General features: G+C 43.3%; 1 protein-coding gene across 3 annotated transcripts in view; it reads left to right on the forward strand.

The window, feature by feature from the left end:
• SEMA5A (semaphorin 5A) overlaps positions 1 to 17654 on the forward strand; it is a 465422-nt gene that overhangs the window by 324857 nt on the left and 122911 nt on the right. For all 3 annotated transcript variants that reach the window (XM_058564359.1, XM_058564361.1, XM_058564362.1), the window contains 2 exons: positions 4513 to 4648; positions 12065 to 12269. In XM_058564359.1, coding sequence (XP_058420342.1) covers positions 4513 to 4648; positions 12065 to 12269 — 341 coding nt within the window. The remainder of the gene's footprint in view (positions 1 to 4512; positions 4649 to 12064; positions 12270 to 17654) is intronic.

The raw sequence follows: 17654 nt of genomic DNA on the forward strand, positions 1-17654 counted from the left end.
ACTAATCAAAAAAGTTTTGATCTATCCTGCTGTCACAGTAGTATCACATTATTCTGCTATAAATGTCCCCTACCTGACTTTCCGGTGTGTTCTGGGCACTTTCTGAAATACTGGTGCATATTAGATGTCTTTTTTCCTATACACAAGTCATGTATTCCAGAACGCAGTGTTTTCTGGAAAGTCTGATCTTTAAGATAATGTAATTCTTGCCTGAACCCTTGCTAATATGTGAAATGCACTTTCTCCTTTTTCCAAAGCTGCATTTTAAGCCATTTTTCTAGAAGATGGCTAACTTAGGCCTGCATTTCTAAAATGATGATTATAATTTTAAAACATTTTTGAAAAAATTATTTTTTTTTTCTTGTGGGGAGATACTCCTAGCTTCAGAATTGACAATATTTGGACTAGGGTAAGCATACAAGTTTCCTGATCTTTCTTTCACTCTTAGTCTGGTGGAGTATAGCTTGACCCCACATTTATTTTCCATTCTTAGCCTGTGTGCTGTGATAAGACTCAACAAGATCACACCCCACCCCCAGGAATTCAAGGTCCCTTGAGACTCTGAGGCCCTGAGCTCCACTCTCCTTAACATTGGCAGTGGTAACAATGATTCTGCAGGGTGGGTTCTGGTTTGGGTCACCTTTGAAATCTCTAATCTGGTGACCTAACAGTTTGGACAAAAGCCAAATATTTGTGTCCAGAGTAAAAGATCTGAATGAGGATGAGTTGAAAGTGTTGAGAAATGGGGTGGGATGAGCAACCAGCCTGGTTTGTCTGGGATTGTGCCAGTTTTAGCATTGATGACAGCCCTGTATCCCAGGAAACCTCTCAGTCCTGGAGGAACCGGGACAATCGGTCTCTCTATGATGTCTACTCTGCTTCCTAAATCTTTTTAACTTACTTTTCATCTTTTCTGCATCATAAGCCTGCCCATGAATTGCAATTTTTAAAGAGCCACTTTATCTGCATCTGACTTTCCTGTCAATCTTTCTCTCCTGCTCTCTCTGGCTGAACTTCAATGTTGACTGTCGCTTGACGATAGCGTTTACTCCATGAAGAGTCTTCTTTCTGACATGAAGTTGGAAAAATAAGACTAAAATGGATGGCTACCCACCCACCCCCGCCCCACCAGGACCATCTTTATTGTTGTAAATCTGGTTTTCAACCCCAGAGGTTATTTTCCCTCCTTGAGAAGTTTCTTTTGAAAAATCAATTCATAGTTTCTGAAGTTGATTTGCTTTCCAAAACCTTGTTTAAGAAATAGTGTAGGCTGCACAAGATGAATGTTCGGTTGCTCAGTTGTCATCAATTTTACACACAATAGGAGCTCGGTTTACTTAGCTGTTCATTCCCTTGACTCTGGGCAAAAACGAACAATTTAAAATGTTATATAAGTACCGTATCTGGGCCATTCTGAGATTGTGAATGGTCAATTTAGATATTCTCAAAAATAAGTTTCAGACTATTCCAGACTATTTGTTTAGTGTTGCACATGCCCATCATGTTGGAAATCACCCAGTGTGTAACATCTATACTGGCAGAGAGAGAATCGCCAGATGTTCTCTTTTTCTCTCAAAGACATACTCGCACTAGGTCTTGGAAATGAATTTCTGATGCATCCATCTTTAATCCCACAATATGTCCCCCCTCTCCTCCCTCTCATGTCTCGTGTCCCTCTCTTGATCTTACACTCTCAGCAGATGACCACATTCTTGACAAAACTTGCTCCAAACTGAAAGAAAATGAAGATCAGAGGTAGCCAGTTATTTCCTGTCTCAGAATTAGATGACGCTAAAGTACGGTGGCCCAGCTTCCTGGTGCCTTTGCTCACGGTTTTGGTTTGCCTCTGTACATTCATCAAGTTCTCTCAGCACTGGGAAATGGGAATAAAGTCACTGTTCCAACTCTTTCTGTTGCTAGGACTGTGGTTTTCTCAACCCCTTGGGCATGAGTTGGGCTGCAGGATAGAGTATACCACTGCCATGGAGTCTCTCAAGGTTTTGCCTTTTTTTTCTGGATATCTAAAAGTGGTGGCTCACAGAGAGCAAAGTTGTGGGGGTGGAGTGGGAAAGGGTGAGGGTTTTGATTTCTTTTCCCTCCTTAGGAAATGAAGAGCTAGGAGGATCTTCTCTACGTTTCTACCAGAGACTTCCAGTAGACTGAGGAAGCAAACTTTAAGTTCCCCTATTGCTGAGTTCACCAAGGGGAGGCCCTACCTCTACTTTTACTCACCAGGGCTCTGAACAAGTTAGAAAGTAAAGTGGAGGCCACATGATTACCTTGATCGAGGCCAGGTTGGAACATATGGTTGAAGGTCTGTTAGCCAAATGGGCTTTTGAATTCTGATCTCAGCTTTAAGCAGACTCATCTACAAGGTCACCATAGTCTAGACCAGGGCTTGCTTCACCTGCCTGCAGGGATGGGGAGGAGGAAGTGAATATGTGATTCTGGCAGACAGGCTCATCCCAGGAAGAGGGGGAGGAAGGACCACAGTGGAGTCACCCATGCCCGCCTCCCCACTCCTCTCACATCACAGCAATAAAAGGGCAGAGGGAGAACAGGAGGGTGTATGTGTGTGTTTGTGTGTGTGTGTGTACACACACATGTGCTGCACCAGTGATGCTCTGCTCACCCCAGCGTCTGTCTGGGATGCTCAGACTGTCAACCACTGGGGCATCCAGTGGTTCTCCAGGTTGACGCCAGAAACCCAGGCCGGCCCCATTCAGACTGAGTGAATGCAATGAACAGAGAAATGGGATGCCAGCAGGAGGAGAATAAGTTTCTTCCCTTACTGGGAAGCAGTATGGCAATGGAGTCGAGGGCATGAACTTGGGGGCTCCGTGAAAAACAGGTGCAAATCCTTTACTTCCCCTCTGCCTGTGACTCTGGTGAAGTAACCTCCCTGTGCCTCTGCTCGTCTGTGAAATCAGGCTGTCTCAGGGTCTCTAGGTTCCCTGTGAGAATAAGATGATCCCCATCAAGTGCTCAGCAGAGGGTTCAGGGAGATACCATTATTATTAACGCTCCCACCTCAACTGTCGCTGCGTCAGCCCAGGCGTGCCTCACCTGGTCCTGGGGAGAGAGACCCGCCTGTGGGTCTGGTCATTCCTGCTCTAATGTACTTGTTTTCTTGTTCTTACTAAAGCAGTTGCATGTTCAAATGCTAATTTTTCTTTGCACTTTTTGGCTTCTCACGTTCTTCTTTTCCAAGGGCAGTGAAAAAAAGAGTAAACACAGCACTATGAGTAAGTCATGTTTAGCCCCTATCACATCATCTGCCCTCAGTGGCAGTATGCATGCTTTCCGCCAGACTGTCATCTCTGTGCTAGAGCTTCCAGAAGACACGTACACCCTGCCCTCAAGGCTCTTACCTTCCCATGGCGGTGTTTGTTAATACTGTCCACTTCATGCAGACCTCAAACAAAGAATTCAAAATCCTACTCTTTGGACCCAGGCTGCCTGGTTCAAGTCCAGCTCCCGCATTTAGTAGCTGGCGACCTTGGGCGGGTGTCTTGACCTCACTGTACCCCATTTTCCTTGTGGGTGAATTTCCCTTACCTTGTGAAGATGTTGTGAATTGGAATTTGTAAAGCCTTTGGAATGGTGTCTAGCATCTACTCTGTGTTTGTCAACTAAACCAACTGTAAGGTAGATATTTCCATTTTGGAGTTTCTATGACTTTTCCTTGGGCTCGGGAAAAACAGTTGATAAGTGGACACAATATTGGCTAAGAGCATTAATATGGAATTTTAAAACCAGAGCTGAGCTCAAAATACAGATTTATTTAACCAAAAAATATGTTGCTGTTTCCACACGTAGTAAAAGGGCACTGCACTTCTGAGAGCCCCTCATTTACGACTCCCTCTGCAGAGCTCGCGTTCTAAATTTAGGCTTCAAGATTTCCTATGTCCATGCTGTGTCAGATTTTTCTCTCTGACCTTTTGAATTTAAAATGCTTCTTAAATTAAAAAAAATGTATGAAGCTCTCGACAGGCACTTTTTTCAGAATGCTTTTAGTTGATTATGTTTTAAAGGACTACAAATAAACACAAATATCTGGGGATTTGAAAAAAAAAGAAGGAGGTTGCCTCCTGCCAGCTAAAGTAACCGGAAAAACGGGTGGGAAGGGAGCCGTGCTAGCCTGAAGAGAGGCTCCGTCCCTGGAGGAGAAAGGCTTTTTCCTCCAGAATTTACAAGGCGTAACATGCAGCTCTTCACAATCCTATTTCACTTCCGTTGTGGCTGAGTGAATTAATCCCATCCGGCAGGATTACAAGTGTCATAACTGCTAAATGTCCTTGTTTCTATATTGAAGTGTTTGTTCCTCCACAAAGACATCACAGGGGAACACCATTCACTGCTTCAGCCTCATCCTCTTGTGTTTAAGAGACTGATCCTGAGGTCCTCTAGAACGTGCTTCCACTGCACGATGTCTGAGGGTCTGTGGAGAAGACAGTGGTCCCTGCTGGGCTCTCTCACCTGCTTTCTCCTTTCTCTTCCTCGGCTCCCCAGGAACAGCATTGCCGCCTCTGCCGTGTGCATCTTCAACCTGAGTGCCATCTCTCAGGCCTTCAATGGGCCCTTCAAGTACCAGGAGAACTCACGCTCCGCCTGGCTGCCGTATCCCAACCCCAATCCCAACTTCCAGGTAATTTCAGGGAGCAAAGGGGCACTCATTTGGTCAACCCCCAGCAAGCATGCAGAAACCTTGTGTAGACTGCTGGGACAATCTCAACCCCCAGTGCATACACAACACAGCTATGAGCTCCCCTGCCCCCTGCTGGACAGTCCCACACTGGGCTGGGCTCATGTAAATAGACCGAGGCCTTTTGTCAGCTGAGGCGCCTGGACTGAAAAGGGGCCTTTGTCAGCTGTGACGCCTGGTGCCGGACTGAGAAAGGCCAGCACAATGCAGCCGGTTGGGATGGCGAGCTTTAATTAGTACTAATGATGGTGGACTCTGTGCCCCAGAAGCTCTGATTCGTTAATGACGCTCTAGTGAATGGGGTCCGGGGCACAGAGCAGTGGAGACGCACAAACACAATTAGAGCTCTAATTGCCGAATGTGGCGAGATTTCCTGTTGAGGTGAATGGGATGTGATGGGGCATCTGGGGGGAAAGAAGAGCAGATGGAGGTCGTTTATTTATAAATTACAAAATTACAGAATGTTCATGCTATAAGGGGCTCTGTACACCATCCACTCCCGTCTCCCAATGTTCAGAAGAAGCTGAGACCCAAAAGATTAAACAGTTTATTCATGTTTGGTTGGTTAGCAGATGTATTAGTCTGCTTAGGCTGCCATAACAAAATACCGCAGACTTGGGGGCTTGAGCAACAGAAATTTATTTTGTCACAGTTCTGGAGGCTGGAAGCCCACGATCAACGATCTGGCCAATTCGGTTTCTGGTGAGAGCTCTCTTCCTAGCTTGTAGATGGCCGCCTTCTTGCTTTGTCCTCATGTGACCTTTTCTCAGTGAGCATGGAGAGACACTAATCTTATGGGATCAGGGTCCCACCTTTATGACCTCATGTAACCTTAATTACTCCCTTCAAGGCTCCATCTCCAAACATTGCCACACTGAGGGTGAGAGCTTCAACGCAGGAATTTTGGAGAGACAAACATTCAGTCCATAATAGCAGGCTTCCCTGGAGGGCCTCTCTGCTGAAAGAATTTTCATGAGATCATCATCGTCATCATCATCATGGGTGTAATTTTTAGTACCACCAAGTTCCAAGCACTGTGCTCAATGCTTCACATACATCACGTTGCATGCTGGCAACAGTGCTATGATTAGTCCTGACTTCTCTACAGAGAAGGGCTTTGAGTCTCATGGCAGGTACTCGGGCCAAGGACACAGGCTGATTAGTGGCAAAACTGGGATCTCAACCCCACTCCTCAGATGCAAAGCCCCAATCTCTTCTGACTAAAGGACCATTGGTTACCATAAGTAGTCAGTGGTAGAACTGGGTCCTGTATCCGGACCTCCAAATTCTAGTTGGTTTATCATCTGAACACATAAAAACTTTGGCTTTTGAGAAAATTGGGAGCATGGAAAGTTTCAATTGTTTTACACTTTACTTAGAGTTTGGCAGGACCATTCAATTCTAATTGTTTTGAGAGAGTTTTTTTTTTTTGTGAGGAGATCAACCCTGTGCTAACATCTGCCAATCCTCCTCTTTTTTTTTTTTGCTGAGAAAGACTGGCCCTGGGCTAACATCCGTGCCCATCTTCCTCCACTTTGTATGGGACACCGCCACAGCATGGCTTGCCAAGCAGTGTGTCGGTGCACGCCCGGGATCCAAACTGGCGAACCCCGGGCCGCCGCAGCGGAGCACGAGCATTTAACTGCTTGTGCCACCGGGCGGACTCCTGAGACAGTTTTTTGTTGTTGTTGTTTTTAATTTTTAAAAGAGTTTGAGATTGTGAATAAGATGGCTGATTTACACTCATCTTTACCATTTACTGCTTTATTTAGGCAAATTATTTAGCATCTTCTATCTCATATTTTCATTAATAAAATGAGGAAGGGGGGATGCAAATGGACAGGAATATTTTAGGAATAAATTTTGATAATATTGATTAATGTGCATTGTTTACTGTCCAATGTATTTGATGACAGTGACCCTTAGGGACCATTTATTGGGTGCTTCTGGGTGTTACATGCTGTGTCAATGCTTTATATACTCTGTCTCCTTTTCTCCTCTCAGCAGCTCTATAAGGTAGGCGTCATTATCCACATTATATCCTTTATAAGTCAAGAAACCAAGTGATCAGATTTACATTTATTATCCCAGCCTTGCTACTAAGAAAGTTTGGTACTGGACAAAGCAATTCATATTATGAGTCAGGTGAGCACACAGTTTAGTGGGAACCAAACATGAAGTGATCACTTGTCCTGATGACATACGTGGTTTATGTAATTATTAACTGGACACTGACTCTCTTTGGCCTTTTGTTGAGTTTCTGCATCTAAATCCCAACCATGTCCCCAGAGGTTGGGGGAATGTAACTGTTTAAGAAGGCCTTTTGTAAAATCCTGAAGGTGAACTGTATCATTCCCTTTAAGAAAGTCCATTGTGAAATCCTGAAGTTTAAAAAAACATTAACAAAGATGCTCACTATACTTAGAGTGACTTTTAATGTCTTGATGTTTCTATTGCAAAAGTCTTCATGACGAACAGTGACTTAATAAACTCTGTGATGCCTTACCACTTTCAGGCAGTGGATAACTTTTAGTCCCTTTGTCTGGATATTTTTGTAGCACACAGCAAATCCCCTCATTTCCTAAGCCACGGCATCTGGTTTTATAATGCCAGTGTCACACTGAAGGGCTTACTCACGTGTATGAGATAGGGGGAGGTCCATGCAGTATAATAAATAAAGCATGCAGAAATGTGGCATGCATTTCAGACAGGAAGCTGGCTTAGCTGAGCTTGTCTTCTTTGGGTAGCATTCAAGATTTGCAGGGAACTAAAGTTGCAAGTTATGGTGATTCTTTGTATAACTGCTGGTACAAATATGTACCAAGTATTTTCTTTTGGTTTACCGTATTTGATAGCCATGCTAGGATAGGTGTCCTTACTGACATTCATGAGACCATCTAGACTGGCATGGAGTAGGAATGTGCTTTGAACTATGGACCACTCCACTAGTTGTGTGGGAAGGGCCTTATGTCTGCAATAACCAACAGTGAGAAGTGGTTAGATTGTTTTATTCCTGTTTGCCTACTGACATTTGGAATTTTATGCACGACTTATATACTAGAAGCAACTAATTAATTAGAGGAGCAGAAATGTGATTCAGGTTCAGAAAGAGGAATGGGTTAGGAGGGACAGTGCATAATTCTTCAAAATTTAATACAGAAATCTCAATTAAAACAATAACAAAACAACAAAAACTGTTTATTATTTTTATCAGTTGCAGTCTAGAAACCACCATAGGTGGTGCTGTAAAAGTCTGTCCTGTTAGAAGCTGCAGTCTCCAAAGTTATCCAAACCCTGGGCCTCGCTGTAAAAAGCATCAGTCAATGGCTGGCCCGGTGGCGTAGTGGTCAAGTGCACGCGCTCCACGTCAGCAGCCTGGGGTTCACAGGTTTGGATCCTACGCACTGCTTATCAAGCCATGCTGTGGCAGGCGTCCCACATATAAAGTAGAGGAAAATGGGCACAGATGTTAGTGCAGGGCCAATCTTCCTCAGCAAAAAGAGGAGGATTGGCAACAGATGTTAGCTTAGGGCTAATGTTCCTCACCAAAAAAAAAAAATAATAATAATAATAAAAAAATTTGAAGAAAAAGCATCAGTCACTAATGGAAAACATCATTTGGACCCCATGGCACAACCGTGGTGGGACATACTCCGGAATTTTCTGTGCAGTTTTGATTACTACCAATCACAAATGATGGAGCCAAAATGGAAAATGGACCCTCAAAAGTGGTTGAGCAGATGAGGAGGCTGTTGTTGGAGGACCAAGTGAAGGGATGTGGCCACGTCATAAGGACCTTTGATACACAAGGCGTGTTTGTGGCAAGACAGGAGGGAGCAAGAAAGCAAGTGGCTGAAGGGTACATTAAAATTGGGCACTTTCAGCTTGAGGCCAGGTGATTATGGACTTGACACCAAGCACCCGGTGTGCTTGGATGAGGTTAGATTTGTTGTCCTTGAAACAAGTAAATAAACAAAAATGCGGGCATCATTGTATTAAAAAATTAATGAAATTTTTGACCTTATTACTTTCAGAAGTGTTAGCAAGACAATCCTTGTGGGTTGTAAGCTGCATGAGGACGATGACTGCATTTTTACTATTGTTATTTTTTCCTCTTGTATACAGTCCCCAGGGTGTCACACTGACACTGCAGGAGCCCAGTGTATAAGGCACAGCTAGGGAATTTGCAGCCCGTTAGAGAGCTAGGTGGGTTACTTATGATCCAATAAATATATACTATAAATTTAAAGACCTTTCAAAATATTTGAAAAAGAATCCTTGGGTGAGATATTCATTATAGGCTGCAAAAAACCCCAAGATGATGTAGAGTATAGTTCAAAACCAGTTCTTGGCTAATGATTCTGTCACCACAATTCCAATATGTAGGATTTTTTCTCACCTCCCTAGGCACACAGTTATCTGACGCCAGCTGGGTGTCCTACAATTCAACTCACTTCCGACACTATCTACCTGGAGACACCAACAGATCCCACAGGTTAAGGACCGGTCCCATGAGATTGCCCCCCCCCACACACACACACACATAAGACACCAATCACAAGCTCAGATTGTCACCTGTGCTTCTTACCAATTGGCTATAGATTGAAGGTTCCAATGACCCCCTCCTTAGGTTCCATTAATTTGCTCAGAACTCAGAGAAACATTTTTCTTACTAGATGACCAGTTTATTATAAAAGGACATAACTCAGGAACAGCCAGATGGAAGAAATGCATAGGGCAAGCTATGGAGAAAAGGTGTGAGCTTCCATGCCCTCTCCAGGCTTGCCGCTCTCCCCAAATCTGCATGTGGTCACCAACTCTGAAGCTCTCCGAACCACATCCTTTTGAGTTTTTACAACTCAAAGGCTTCGTTACATAGTCATAGTTGATTAAATCATTGGCTGTTGGTGATGGAACTCAATCTCAGCCCCTCTCCCCTCCCTGGATGTGGGGTGGGGGAGGTACTGAAAGTTCCAACCCTCTAATCACATGATTGGGTCTCCTGGCAACCGGCTTCCATCCCTAGGTGTGGTCCAAAAGTCACCTCATTGTCATAATATAAGACACCTTTATTGCTTTCATCACTTAGGAAATTCCCATGGTTTTAGGAGTGCTGTACCAAAAATGGGATGGAGACCAAATATATATTTCTTATTACAAATCACAGTATCACAGTGGCAATTCAGGTCAATGACTTGAATAAGATATTGGGTCCAAGAGTAAAATCTATGAGAGGTAGTTGGTGGTCCTGATACACAGCTCTAGCCCTGAGGCCTCACTGGTTTCCCAGATCTCCAGATTCCACAAGAGCAGCAAGAGGTCCTCAATTTTTTGTATTATGCCTCCAGATTTTTATGATGCCAATTTTTTTAAAAAAACACTGTGCATGCAAAACAAAACCTGTGTGCAAAACTTCACCCAGCAGGCAGATAGCTAATTGCCACCTGTGCCTTAAGTACTGCCAGTGATTTCAGGAAGAGTAAATCATCAAACTGAAAGTCACTCTCAGAACGAGAACTCACCTGGGTAGACTTCAGATCAGGTCTGGTAAAGCTCTCTTTCATTTTGTAACACATTTGTTAACAGGCAATGTCTGTCCTCTAAGTGTTACTGTTAAATATGATAATTATGTAAAATCTCCTAGCACAGCCCCCCTGCCCCAGAAGCAACTGTTTGTATATTGACCCATTGATTCCTTCCTTCCCTTATTTATTCATTCATTTCCCTTTGGCCCCTGCAGCTCAATGGACTGTAGAATTGCTGTCCTCTACAAGAGGACTGCTTTCACCATTTTCCATTGATTGAATGGCTTCTCTGTGCCAGGCACACTGTCTTGTTCCTTGGCATTTACAAGCACTTTCAATTAATTTACAAATGCTCCCCACTGGTTATCTCAGTTGGTCTGACAACAGCCCTGTGAAGGGAGCAGAGAAGTATTTTTCTAGCCACTATATAGGTCAAGAGACAGAGGCTGAGAGGCAGTGCTCACCTGAGACTGTGTGGCCCCCGAGCAATGGAGCGGAGCCCTTTACCTGACCTCGTGTGGTCCCATCACGTGGCACATGGGTGCCCCTGCAAGGATGTAACATTAAGCTAAGCACTGGACCAGACACGAAATCCATTTCACTCCAAGATTCTCTCATTCTACAATCAGCCTATCATTTTACGGCGTGTGGGGCATTTTATCAAGTGCTACAAAAATATCGTCTACTTTAAAAAAGCCATTTCCATCTTACACTTTTGCACTTCTAACCTGTTATAATACCAAGTATTAGAAATGACATGTTATAAATGGTAGTTTCAGATGGTATGGACAGGGAAATTCATTTCCATCAAACCTACTTGTATGAAATTCTGCCGAGGATCAGCCGTCAATGGTACCAGGATTTCAGGTTTATGAAAGAAATGAGAAAGGCTGGTGGTAACTTTCTGCTTCTGTGCTCTGCTCCAGGAAAGCTTTGCTTTCTGTCCTCTTTTTACCTTATTTTTGCCCCAAACCATCCTACATAACACCTGCCAGCCTCTCCACAACACAGCTCTGAATTAATTCTCAGCAATTTCCAGGTCTGCGTTTTTCCCTGAATGTCCCAGATTCGTCTCATAGTATTTCCTCTATCTGAAAATCTGTTTCCTCCTTCTTCCTTCCTCCTGCTTTCTTCCTTCACACTCTTCTCTCTCCCCATCTCCTTCCCTTTCTCACTTCCTTTATCTCCTTATCCCTCTCTCTTCTTGCAAATTTGCCATGTTATTTCTCAGATTGCTAGACTTTAAACAAAATTTTTGTTTCTTCCAGCTTGGAATAGGAGCACAAAGGTCAGCGTGGTGTTTTTGTGGCCGTGAGAATGATACTAGAATAATATTAAATAAATTACAGATTAAATTGATGGCCTAGTTCTATCTCCGTGGAATCTGTACCTTGCTTATAGACCCACTGTTCCAATAGGAAAACTAATAAATCTATACACTGTATTTGATTGCTGCATTTTCAATCTGGGTACCCGACTTATCAGATAGATATAATAGCGTGCATTTAGCCAGACAGCTCCCAAGTGACTCAGCAGGTGATGAGGAGTTTTTATGCATATGCTGTTCAAATTAAAGCTAGCAATGACTCTTCTGCTCTACTTTTAACTTCTGATCATTCACTTTATGATGGAGTTGCGAGACTCCTCAAGTCTGATGAGTCCACATCTAAAATGAGAGAGACACTTAGGAGGGGGACGTTGGGGAAAATGGAGAAACTGCATATTTGCACATTTCAGGTATTCAGTTTCCAAGTCAGCCTCCATTTGAGGTGGCCAGGATCTGCTGTGCGTGTCCAGGTGGCTGGTTCCAGTAATGGCCTGTCTTCCCTTGCAGTGTGGCACAGTGGACCAAGGTCTGTACGTGAACCTGACGGAAAGGAACCTGCAGGATGCTCAGAAGTTCATTCTGATGCATGAGGTGGTGCAGCCGGTGACTGCAGTGCCCTCCTTCATGGAGGACAACAGCCGCTTTTCCCACGTGGCCGTCGACGTGGTACAGGGCAGGGACGTGCTCGTCCACATCATCTATTTGGCCACAGGTAGGAGCTCTCCCCTCCCTAAAGAGCTTTCTACCATCTTCTGACTTTGTGTTTTAAGTTCTAAACATGTGATTTCACTGTCAAGCTTTGGGTCTGTCTTCTTTTCTTACAAGAAACAAAACCCATGACGCTCCCTTATCTTCATCATCCTCTGTGCTTCTTAGTGTAAATCTTAATTTCACACTCTTTTTTACTGCATTAATTTTACATAATTACATATTTTTTTACATAATTTTAATTGGAAGGACAATGCCTGATTTCGTAACTCTTGTTCCTTAACTACTCATAAAATAAGTCTCTTCTTGGCAAGGCCATTTTAATTTGGATAATTTAAGACAGTGGAATTTCTTGGAGGATGTTGCTGTTGAAGTATTATCCTGGGGTTGCATAGTGATTTCTGATTGGTTCAAGAGCAGTACTCACAGCAAGATATTCCTCTTGTAGGATGGTACATAGAAGCATTCAGAAGAATATGTTTGGGGGCAGAAATAACAAAATATTTTACAGAAAACATAGGTAACAATGCTTTTCACATTATCAATGACAAATAGAGCTGTTCAGTTTCCAAAGTAACTTGCATGTTGAAGGCATGTTCTGTCTTAGTTTATGACATGGATAGCATGGGGTGCCTGAGGCTAGCCTCAGTGGCCCTGTCTCAGTTCAGCACACTTGCCCAGCTTTTTCTTGCCTTCAGGTCCTCCCGTATACAGCTTCCTCACTGTGGATTCTGCCCCCATCCCCACATCCTCTGTCCAGTGCTCTGCATAATTGACACTTTCTCACAGAATACGATTTCCATTGCTGCTGTTGTTAATTATATATCAGTTGGTTGATTTTATTCATGAAGTCATTAAGATTTATTGAATTGTTACCATTTTGTGGTTCATCTGAGCACTGACGAGTAAGATGGTGAACAGACTGGCAGAGTCCTGCTCTCCTGGAGCTTCAGATAATGGATCAACCACTAAGGAAAACATGAGAGAGGTGATGACAAGCTTGTGTGGTGGATGTGAGTAGAGCGATGGGGTAGCGAGAGTCGGCTGTTCCTGTTGGCTAGTGAGGGTCGGCCAGAGATGACGTTTAAGCTGAGAACTGACTGGGGAGGAAGAACTGGCCATGCGTGAGGAGGGAATGGTGAAGGTGCCAGATGTGGGGATGGTCAGCTGCGGGCAGTGTCGCTGTGTGGTCAGGTAAGGTAGGGACAGAGATGTGACCAACAGATTGGCAAATGGAAGCCACTGGTGCCTCTAAAGGCCCGTCTGAGGGAGGAGTGGGGAGGACAGGGAGTGAGTATGGAGATGTTAGGTGGAAACTAAGCAAGGCTGAGCAACGCTTCCAAAAGCTATTCACTGAAGCAAGCGAGTAGAGGAGGGATGCATTAGCGTGAGGGGATGGGAAGTCGAGGAAGGGATTTTTGTTTGTTGTTTGTTTTAAGAGAAGACATAGAATTACCATTGAGTGTCTGTCTTGCTCACTAGAGTATGGGAAGGAACTGTGTTTCTTTTCTGCTATTTTTATCCTTAATGCCCCCCAGGGTGCCTGGCATGTGGCAGGAAGAGGAGTGAATGAACTGCACTTGGGAAGCCCAGAGTTCTGGTGATGCCACAGAGATTAGGGTCATCTTAGAATTCTAAGAGACAGTTGGGTTCCTCACCAGTGCCTGGAGGGGAGATGGCAAAGGGGAGATGGGGCTGATCCTGAGCAGGCCTAGATGGGTCAGTGCAGAAGAGCCTGAGGCCTCAACCTGAGAATTCTGACCTATTCCACCACCAAGGCCATAAGATGGTGACGTTTGCTTCCACTGTGAGCTTCTAATGATTTCTAATGACACTCTCCTTCACTTCAATTTTGACAAGTGTCTCAGTCAGTTCTGGCTGCTGTAACAAAATACCATAGACTGGGTGTCTCAAACAATACAAATCTATTTCTCACAGTTCTGGAGGCTGGAAGTCCAAGATCAAGGAGCCAGCCAATTTGTTTCCTGGTGAGAGCCCTCTTCCTGGTTTCTAGATGGCTGTCTTCTTGCTGTGTCCTCACATAGTAGAGACAGAGATCATCTCTCTCGTGTCTCTTCTTATAAGGGCACTAATCCCATTCATGAGGGCTCCACTCTCATGACCTAATTGCCTCCCACAGGCGCCACCTCCAAATATCATTGCTTTGAAGACTAAGGCTTCAACATGAACTTTGGAAGGACACGCGCATTTAGTCCACGGCAATGAGCAACTTGTTTTACCATTATTTAAAACATGCCCACAGGAATAAATATTTGAGGATTTTTATTACAAATAATATGTTTGAACAGAATCTAAATGAAATCAAAACAGACCAACTTAATAAATTATAGATCTGAGATGAAATTATAATCAATATCTATGGTTTTTTAAACAGTACAGCATTCTGGAAACTTGCTTGCCCAAGTTTGTTTTGAATGATCTCATGCCTGGGCTGCTGCTCTTCGCCTACCTTCCCATTGCTCTCCCTTCCCACACTATAGGGAGGACATTAGCTCAGGCTGCAGGAGCTACAGTTATCCCAGGCTTTCTGATCTTGTCTCCAGGTTTGCAGATCTCATTCTGATAATGAAATACCAAATGACATGCCATTCAGCAAATAGCTCTTACAGAGATTCACATTTTTGTTCTACAGACTTGATTTTTTGCTTTTGTTGTAATCTACTGCCTATTTACAAATTGATTCATGGCATACATCAAGAAGTTGCTCACTCGAATCACAGGTGGGCTTATAGGGGGAGATACCATACATAGAACTCTCCTGCAGTTTCCATGTCTCACTAGTTGGGATGTTCATTGAACTCAAGGAGGAAAGGGGTTTGCAGTGGGTAAAAGTCCCTTCCGGCAGGGAAACAACCATGGATACATGGGATCCTAAAGAAAGCCCTGCTCCCAACCATGTGGAAGGAGGTACTGAGGGGAGACATGCAAAGAGTTCTCCTGGCAGCTGGTTACATAGGTGGTATTTAAGTTTGTTTAGACTATCTTGACAATTCTAACTTTAGGACCTCTATAAATTACCAATTTCATGTCGCAACCAAGTTCTGGATCTTTTCATTTATCTCTTCTAGCACTGATGAATACATTATGAAGGAGATCTCTTCTTTTGCAAGTTTTAATTCAGAATAAAATTTAGTTTTAAAGGATATCACTTTTTAATAATCCAGCATATAGGTTTTGATTCCCAAGGAATTGAAATATAAAAATGAAATATTAGAAAGATGATCCAAAAATGCCAGTGTGTTTTAACTAAACCTTCTAAGAGCTGAACAACTCCTGACACATAGGGATGACAAAAATGAGAGATATTGACTTTTAAAATTCAAAAGGCTAGTGTTTATGTGGCCTTTTATTTATATCTTGCCCCAGTAGAGTTACATCAAGGCAAACCAATACATTCGTCTTCTTTGATGTTAAAGCTGACATTGAGCACACAAGGCTGGAATCCTCGCAGTCCAATTGCACAAGCTGTACCTCATCCAAGAATTAATCACTACTCAACGGATAGAGCATGAATGTGACATCCATAACCAGTGAATTCAAAGCTAGCGTAGCTCCCGACTTGCTCATAGAGTCAGTTTGAGATCTCAGGATTGGGAATCCAAGTTTGGTGATAAGTTTATTTTCTCCCACTTGGATTTTACCTGAATAAACACAAATTGGAGAAAATCTACCAATGGCCATTTGAAAGTTGGTTTGTTTTATTTGTCAGTATTACCTAAAAATCAAAGTGAAATAGACCTCTGTTAATAGTGAAGTTCACAGTGCTTCTTGCAGCTCAAGTGGCATTTCCCTGCTGGCCAGCAACCCACTGAGTCAGTCTTTCCCAGACACATTCTGCATCTGGTTTCTTGCTACTCCCTTCTCTCTCTTCTTGGAAATGTTGTGTTGACCACTCACGTGTTCTGGATTCTTCTCCTTACTTGATTTGCAGAACACTGTCTCTTCTGGCACTTCTCTTCCCTCTGTGATATTCCTTTGCCAGCTCCGTATATCAGCCTGCCCCGCACGTGTGGCTGTGGCTCTGGATCTGCCCGTAGCTACAGTTGTTCTCATTCTGTGTTGCCTCCCTGGAAATACCATTCAGTTTCAGGGTTTCTACTCTCCCTTTTAGGAGGAAATATGTTACTTCGAATTTCATTTTGCCTCAATTCCAGTGTATCTAAAATTGGATGTCTATCTTTATTGCACAAATACGCTGCTTCTTCCACATTCTCTTTCTTACTCTTGTTCAAGCACCACATTCTATAGATTTGAACCCTCTGCCACCTCTGCTAACCATTTATTTTATTTTCCCATAATTATTTATTCCTTTAATTCAACACTTTATTATTTATAGAGTACTATTTTAGACCATTGTTTGTTCAGCTTGAGCATGGGTAAGACTCACTAGAGGGCATGTTGAAATGCAGGTTCCCAAGCCCAACCCCATGAGATTCTGATTCAGTACAGAGAACTGGTACTTCTAACAAGCTCCCAGGTGAAGTTAATGCTATGCATCTCTGGACCATATTCAAGCAGTGCTGTTCTAGATGAACTAATGACTTTCTTAACCTAGAATCTCTCTATAGTGGATGTACCTTGCCTCTCCCTATGGTTAGGCAGTGACATCATTGTGATTGGTTCCTAATTGTTTGTCTTGCAGACATAAAATTTGTTATCCAACATCAGCCTGACAGACATGTTTACTGTTCATTTCAGTAGTTGCTGGTATGATTTGTTGAAAGAAAATGTTTTAAGATGCAGCAAGATAATACAGATTGATTAAAAATATATATATCTATATATAAAAGGACAGAAATCATCTCTAATAGAACTTGGTGATCTGGACAGGGACAGGCAAAGGTACCAGGAATGATTTCCCTGAAATAAAGGAAGAAATGAGGTTGTAAATTTCAAAGCACCCTATGTTTAGGCAATATCAATTCAGAATAAGTGAACACTAGACAAAGCCAGGTTACGTTTTTTTTTTTTTTTTTTTTTTTTTTTTTTTTTTTTGTGAGGAGATCAGCCCTGAGCTAACATCCGCCAATCCTCCTCCTTCTTTGCTGAGGAAGACGGCCCTGGGCTAACATCCGTGCCTATCTTCCTCCACTTTATATGGGACGCCGCCACAGCATGGCTTACCAAGCAGTGCGTCGGTGCGCGCCCGGGATCCGAACCAGCGAACCCCGGGCCGCCGCAGCGGAGCGCGCGCACCTAACCGCTTGCGCCACCGGGCCGGCCCCCAGGTTACGTTTTTAAATTCCAAAAATAAAGAAATAATTATTTAGGCATTCAGGAGAAAAAAATACCTACGAATAGAAAAAGTTAGGTGGTCCCAGAGTATTCTCCAGCTGCATAAATCTGTGAAACATGGTCTAAAATACTC

The sequence above is a fragment of the Diceros bicornis genome, chromosome 20 (assembly GCF_020826845.1).
Source record: "Diceros bicornis minor isolate mBicDic1 chromosome 20, mDicBic1.mat.cur, whole genome shotgun sequence".
In the NCBI taxonomy this organism is placed as follows: Eukaryota; Metazoa; Chordata; class Mammalia; order Perissodactyla; family Rhinocerotidae; genus Diceros; species Diceros bicornis.